At 41.9% G+C, this 7,638-nt stretch overlaps 1 protein-coding gene across 1 annotated transcript; it reads left to right on the top strand.

The window, feature by feature from the left end:
* LOC135430686 (cytochrome P450 9c1) lies at positions 1-2,056 on the top strand. The gene is made up of 2 exons (XM_064685457.1): positions 1-826; positions 891-2,056. The coding sequence occupies exons 1-2, from the start codon at positions 101-103 to the stop codon at positions 1,761-1,763; spliced, it is 1,599 nt and encodes a 532-aa protein (XP_064541527.1). The 5' UTR covers positions 1-100; the 3' UTR covers positions 1,764-2,056.
* The last annotated feature ends 5,582 nt before the right edge of the window (positions 2,057-7,638 follow it).

Genomic DNA, 7,638 nt, shown 5'->3' with positions numbered 1-7,638 from the left:
GTGGCGTTTCAGCGGTCGGCTGGGTAAGACGCAGGGAAAAGTGCACGCGAGTTGAATTCAGCGCGCTTTAAATAAGCCAACCCGCTACCCCTCTTGCCCAATGGCGCTCGTCGAATTGTTCTTTCTGCTCACGTTTCTTGGCGCGCTGCTCTACAAATGGTCTGTATCCAGTTTTGCTTACTTTAAGCGAAGGGGCGTGGCGCATGAGCGGCCACTGCCGCTGCTCGGCAATGTGCCGCTCTCGGTAATGCTCGGACGCGACTCCTATGTGCGACACAGCATTGAGCTGCACCAGCGCCTGAAGCAGCACAAGGTCTACGGGGTGTACAATCTACGCGAGCCGCTCTACTATCTGGCGGACGCGGACCTGATACGTCAGGTGGGCATTAAGCATTTCGATATTTTTGCCAACCATCGCCAGGGCATTGGAGATGAGCACGACACGGGCGATAGCTCCGTCATGTCGAAATCTTTGCTCTCCCTCCGAGATCGACGCTGGAAACAGATGCGCAGCACATTGACTCCCACCTTTACGGGCGCCAAGATACGCCTCTTGTTTGAGCTGATCAACGCTTGCAATGTGGAGGCGGTGCGTTATGTGGAACGCAAGCTGGAGACGGCCGGAGAGGGCATTGAACTGGAGCTCAAGGAGTTCTTTACGCGCTACACCAACGATGTGATTGCTACGGCTGCCTTTGGCATACAGGTCAACAGCTACGTGGATGAGGAAAATGAGTTCTTTATGCTCGGACAGCGTGTTTCCCAGTTCAGTTTCTGGGGCGGCATCAAGGTGCTGCTCTATATACTAATGCCCAGACTCATGAAGGTAAGGTCTCCTCTCCGAATGGTTGGTTTATAAGGTCAGCTCTGTTAATCCCCTACTCGTTCAGGCCCTGCGTGTGCCTGTCATGGATCTCAACAATGTGGCCTACTTCAAGCGTTTGGTCTTTGGCGCCATGCAGGAGCGCCGCGAGCAGCACATAGTGCGTCCGGATATGATACAACAGCTGATGGAGGCGCAGCGTCTATTCAGAGAGCAGCAACAGCAACAGCTGGAGCAGGACCAGGAGCCTCCACAGGATGCCGCCGAGTTTAATGACGAGGATCTGCTGGCACAGTGCCTGCTATTCTTCTCCGCCGGCTTCGAGACAGTCTCCACCTGTTTGAGCTTCACCAGCTACGAGCTGCTCATGAATCCGCAGGTACAGCAGAAGCTCTACGAAGAGATTTTGGCTGTGAAGCAGCAGCTGGCGGGCAAACCATTGGACTATGATAGCCTCATGGGCATGAACTATTTGGATTGCATCATCTCGGAATCGCTGCGCAAGTGGCCGCCCGCCGTAGTCATCGATCGCATGTGTGCCGCGGACTTTGAGCTGCGCGACGAGGCCGGGGAGCTGCTGCTAAAGCTGCGCAAGGATGATCTGGTGCACATACCCGTTGTGGCGCTGCATTACGATCCGGATAACTTTGAGCAGCCGGACGAGTTTCGACCCGAACGCTTTGACAAAGAGCACAAGCATGAGATTCGACCTTTTACATATTTGCCCTTTGGCGTGGGCCAGCGCAGCTGCATCGGCAATCGCATGGCCCTGATGGAGGTCAAGTCGCTCATCTATCAGCTGGTGCTTCGCTTTCGACTGCTGCCCACCGAGCGCACCCCGCTGGACATGATGGCCAGCATTGAGGGCTTCCGGATGCAGCCGCGCGAGCTTTTCTGGTGTCGCTTCGAGGCTAGGCAAACCCCTGACCAGAATAATTAATCACAAATAGCTGAAGGGTTGCACTGAATAAAGCGCAGTCGGAAGCTTTTAGTGAGCTTAATTGTAACCATGATTGCAATTAAGACAGTCAGAAGCTTTTATGGTTGTTTAGTTCAATTTACAGCCTTAACTCTACCTAAATGCAAGCTGTCGCAGCAAAAATTAAAGCTTTTATTTTATTTAGGTGTATATGTATTTTAAAGCTCAGTTTCATTCCAGCTTTAAGCACTAAATGAGCTTTAATAAGCAGCATTTAAGCTTAAAGCTGCCAATAAAATGAATTTCATTCAAAATTTAACATAATTACTTTACACTTTAAGCTTTTAATTAAGCTTTAATAAGCCGCAGTAAAGCTTAAAGCTGCTAACAAAATTCATATTAGTCAAGCTTTACCATGATTACTTTACACTTGAAGCTTTTAAATAAGCTTCAATAAGCAGCATTAAAGCTTTAAGCTGCTGCATTCAAGCTTTAACATGATTTCTATACACTTGAAGCTTTTAAATAAGCTCGATTAAGCAACAGTAAAGCTTTAAGCTGCTTAAAAACTCATTTCATTTAAGCTTATACATGATTACTTTGCACTTGAAGCTTTTATGTGATTTCAATGCTACTTTCGAGACACATTAAAGCTTTTATTGGGCTGAATTGTAAGAGCTCAATACAATTATGTGTGCGTCTAGCCTTGATGTTCCTGCAAAGCTAGTGTCATTCATAAAATGATGCAAAGAAAAAATATGAAAAAGGCGACCAAAAATAACCGGAAAATCAGGCAATTTATTACTTTGTTGTTGTTCGCGATGAAAAGCTGACAAATTTGCCGTGGCAATGTTTCACTTGCTAGGTGGCAACAGCGACAAGCCGCGTCATAACACTGTCACGACTTGATGGCCGCAACAACAACAACAACAACAGCAACTACAACAACAACAAGCGATATACATATATACAATATGACTGGGCGACTGTGGTTACAACAACATTAAAGCCACAACAGAAACAAGAGACGTGTAAAACAAAATCACACGCGGGGCAACATACGAGCAAAATATAATTTATAAGGAGAGGGAGGGGGAGAGGAAGGAGGAGGAGGAGCTGTTAGCGGGTACACACTTACACACACACACACACACAACCATGTTGAGCCACAGGACATGGGACACAAAGGCACATTAAGGATTATTTATTGGACGTTATTTTTCAGGCGGCATTAAAATTTTCTTTATTTTTTTTTTTTCCGTGCAATATGAATTATATTTCACTTGTGTCATAAACCGCGTAAAAAATGTGATGCCGCCAGCTCGACTGCAAAATAACACATAAAAAAAAAGATTGTGTGGAGTTGGAGAGCTTAAAAATATCAACTGATGCACGTCTAAAAAATATTTAATATTATTTAACAGTATTAAAATGGTAGAGACGGGCGTCTGTGTGACTATCGATTATTTTTATCGATAACTTGGCTTTGATTGAAAGCAAACTTATGCCAATCCTTTCAGCTCTCTGCTTGTCAGCTCTCAGCCTTAGTTTTTGTATATAACAGGTTCTTACTTATTCTTAGGCATCCAAATAAACTATATTAAGATAGAGCCGGGAGGTAACAGGCGTCTGTGTGACTATCGATTATTGTTATCGATAACTTGGCTTTGATTTAAAGCAAGCTCATGCCAATCCTTTCAGCTCTCTGCTTGTCAGCTCTTAGCCTCGGATTTTTACAACAGATTCTTACTTATTTTGGGGCATACAAAGCAACAATATTTATATATATATAAACAAATCGATAGGTTTTGCTATCGATAACATGCTTAACTCATACCCCTTCCATCTTGAGCAATCCAAGCGACTGCAAACTTATTTACAAGTTTTTAATATTCACAAGCTTAGATACTTTCTTTTTCTGCTTCTCATTAAAACTATATTCATAAGCTCTCTCCGCTGATTTGTTGTAGTTGGCGTCCGGTTGGCTGTGGCTATTCCACTGGGGGTCAAGTGCTTTGCGTAGGGTCGTTAAGGAGTCGTATGGCGCGATTAAAAATGCAATTAGCTTACGTACGCGCACACCAATACACATTTATTTACACAATGTAACACACGTAATTAGCCGCATATTTAACTTTCAGTCCGGTGGTTCATAAAACTTTTAACGTGCTTCAAATTAGTGGCGCACTTTTTTTTATTGGCAACCTTTGCAAGCTGTTCCTGCTCCTGTTGTTGTTTGTTGTTTTTATGGCCAGCAGCAGCAGCAGCAGCAGCACGTGCAGCATGTTAATGTCCTTGTCAGAGACTTGCAACTGCTGCAAGGATAACTGAAAACTCGGCTGGTTTTCGTTGTCTTTTGATGCGCAAAGTTAAACATTTAACTGCGGCAGCCAACGCGACGTATGCGTAATCTCTGCAAATCTAAGCGCAAACAGCAAACAATTGCGAGACGCGTCAGCAACAACAACAACAACAACAAGGACATCTTGACTGTCTTGCTAGTGTTTACAAAAAGCTTATCAATCAATCCTGGCAAAAGCAGCGTAGACCCGGGCGTGGGTCGTCTTCTATCTGACAGAGGTCGTAAAGCAAAAAACTTTGGCGCCGCGACCGCCAGACGCCACGCATATCCTGGCCCAGTTGCAAGCCGGTCTCAACCCTTAACGCCCCGCATGCCAAGAACTTGGACAATAAAAATTGCCAAAGTCAGCTGCGGCTGATGCGGGGGCGAGCCAAGGACGATACAATGATAATGCCAAGCATAATAACAGCCAAAACGGCGTCATCGCAACAACAACAATAACAATAAGGGGGGCGTCGGGGGGTGGGGGTGGGGAGGGAGGGGGTGTCAACATGGCAAAGCCAAAAGCAAGAAACGCTCAACGCTCGACACTAACCATTTTTTGCCACAATGGGAATTGTCGCAGAAATCCAGCTACGCGTCCTTGCGATAAACACGATGTGATAACATTTGCTATATGCGTGTGTGTGTGTGGATGTACATGTGTGTGTGTGTGTGTGTGTGTGTGTCTTTGGGGCGTGCCGCAGCAAAGATGAGCGCGTGATCAATGGCATCAGAAATAAATAATATAAAGGATATGCATACAGGACATGCTTATATGAATGAATCGATGTAAACAATGGTAGCTTTTAAAAGCTTGGAAGTTAAGTTGAAAACAATTTTTGTCAGAATTACATATATTTTGTATTGTTTGTTGTAACATGTATTTGTTGAGATAGAAAATTATATTTTGAGACAACTCTGCTGTATGGAGAGTATATATATGTAATAGATTGATATATATATGTTAATATTTTTAACGGTATAGGATATATATTTCCTGAAGTCAGTCTGTCAATCAGTCAGTCGATCAATTAGTCAGTCAGTCAATCAGTTAGTCAGTCCGTCGGTCAATGGGCCAATCAATCAGTCAATCAGCTAGTCAGTTAGTCTAACTGTCAATCAGTCAGCCAGTCAGTCAGTCAATGATTTCGTCAGTCAATCAGGCAATCAGTCAGTCACTCAACCAATCAGTCAGTTATTCAGTCAGTCAATCGAACAGTCAGTCAGTTGGTAAGTCAATCAGTTAGTTAGTGAATCAGTCAGTCAGTCAATAAATCCGTAAGTCAGTTAGTCAGTCAGTCAGTCAGCCAGTCAATCAGTTAGTCAGTCAATCAGATAGTCGATCAATCAGTCAGTCTGTTACAGGACAAACTGTTTCATGTTTAGAAAGGTCCCTGTGCTACAATTCAAATTTATAATATTGAGAATTTCTACCCTGAAGCGCCTATCATCTGTCTAGACTAATACTCCCATTTATTGTACTAGAAATGATAATGTCCCCCCATTTCTGGAGTATTTCTTTATTTATTATATACTATATATATCTGTATCTTAAATGCACAAAAATGTTCGATTTAAACCCGCATAGCCAGCATTTAGCCGTAAGCGCCCGCTCATCTCTGTCAACTGCCGCACTTTTCGCTTGCTTGCAAGAAATTGTTTTGTTTTTGTTTTTGTTTTTCTTGTATACGTTGCTTTAAGCATTTTATTTGACTTGAAGAAGTTGGCAGTTGCTGCGGCTGCTTCCACTTCTTTTTATTTTCCGCTTATTATATAAATTGTATAAAAGCGTGTGCGAGTCCTGTTAACGTCTCCTAAAGTTGCACATTCAATAAGTACCGAGCACTACGAGACCATATTTATATCTATATATATATGTATGTAGACATAACTTAAAGGGAAGGCGAAGCTGAGGGAACAGAGCATAATTTGAAGCATCCTTGGAAGGCAAGTTTGTTCACAAGTTTTCATGCATATACATAAGTATATTTTTACTCTCAACTCAAGTTGTGTGGGCACACGCTCAACAAAATCAACATAATTTTATTTAGTCGGGCTTCTATTTAATGCAAACACATTTCAAATGTTGCCAGCAGCTGGTTGACAACATTTTTTCGAGTGCAGTTCCGCACACAGTCTGATTGCGGTTTCGTGTGGTTCCAGCCACGGACTGTGTGGCCTATTGCAGCCGCCAGTTGCATTTAATAATAAATGGTCATAATACTGACGAGTATGCTGGACTTGAGAATGGCTAATAATAAAGTAGGGAGAACATTTTCCTAAATAACAATTTTGTATAGCAGCCGATCGTGCGGAAAGTATCAGGATTTGTAGTCGCCTTAGAATCTAGAAAATTGCTTGAAATTGTGGCTTTTTTTAATTAAAATTTAATATGATATTATATGAAGTGATATGAACTAATATATTGTGATATATATATAAACGTAGATTTTTTATAGATAACCTTTCTCTGATACGATATATGATATGATATCATATGATATGATACGATATGATATGATATGATATGATATGATATAATATGATATGAAATGATATGTTAGGAATATCATATTCTAAAGTTTATTATGATATTATATTTTGAAATAATTTCTTATTTTAAAGTTGATTTCTTTAGTATATTGTATATTTTGTTATATATTTAGTAAATATTAGTAATATTGTTGCATTAGCAGTACGAATACTTGTCTCTGATACGATATATTATATGATATACATATATGATATATATGATATGATATGATATGTTATGGCATGATATGATATATTATAATATGATATGATTTGATATATCAGATTATATTTCTCAAGCATCTAAGCAAAATTAATTAGGACAGGTTTGCTTTAAAGGCATATATCTAGATCGATATATATATTATAGTGTATACATATACACGATATGATTTCTAGAGCATATAAAATTGATGAACTGGAACATGTTTGCTTTAAGGGTCTATACCTAGACCAATATTTATATATTTATACCATATAGAGTGTATATATATGCAACTTTGTTCAACTATCTAATACTCCCTCTATAAAAGCTAGGAGTACAGGGCATAATTGTTATTGTCTAATGCACATTGAGCCAGGCCGAGCATAAATTTGTTTATGTGTGTGTTTGTTAGTGTGTGTGTGTGTGTGTGTGTGTGTGTGTGTGTGTGTGTGCTTGTGCCTGTCATTGTCATAACATAAAAAGTGCTGCTGCTGCTGTTGCTGCAAAGCATAAATCCTTTTCGGGCAACCATGATGATGGCTGTTGTGCTGCTGTCGGGGGGGGGGGGGGGGGGGTGGGGGGGTCGGGCACCTTCAGGATGTGCCACATATTTGTGTGACATTTTTTTTGGTTGCATGGTCACAGTTACGTTGCGCGCATGTGGCATGTGGCATGTGGCAGTCAGGTAGCAGCTTTTAATATTTCTATTTTCGCAGCACTAAGCTGCCTTAATGCCACCTGCCAACTGCCGCAGCAACAGCAACAGCAGTTGTTGTCTACCGCCCCCCCCCCCTCCCCTCCTTCCCCCCTTGCTC

This window comes from Drosophila montana, unplaced genomic scaffold (assembly GCF_035044405.1).
Source record: "Drosophila montana isolate Dmon_TW-CO22-7 unplaced genomic scaffold, ASM3504440v1 contig_3031_1, whole genome shotgun sequence".
Classification (NCBI taxonomy): Eukaryota; Metazoa; Arthropoda; class Insecta; order Diptera; family Drosophilidae; genus Drosophila; species Drosophila montana.
The sequence above is the reverse complement of the archived record's forward strand: the minus strand, read 5'-3'. Positions and strand labels throughout refer to the sequence as shown.

Excerpts from the sequence above, each read along its gene's own strand:
- LOC135430686 (XM_064685457.1), top strand. The coding sequence starts at position 101 with ATGGCGCTCGTCGAATTGTTCTTTCTGCTCACGTTTCTTGGCGCGCTG. Across the intron at positions 827-890 it reads TAATGCCCAGACTCATGAAG|GCCCTGCGTGTGCCTGTCAT; the intron begins GTAAGGTCTCCT and ends CTACTCGTTCAG.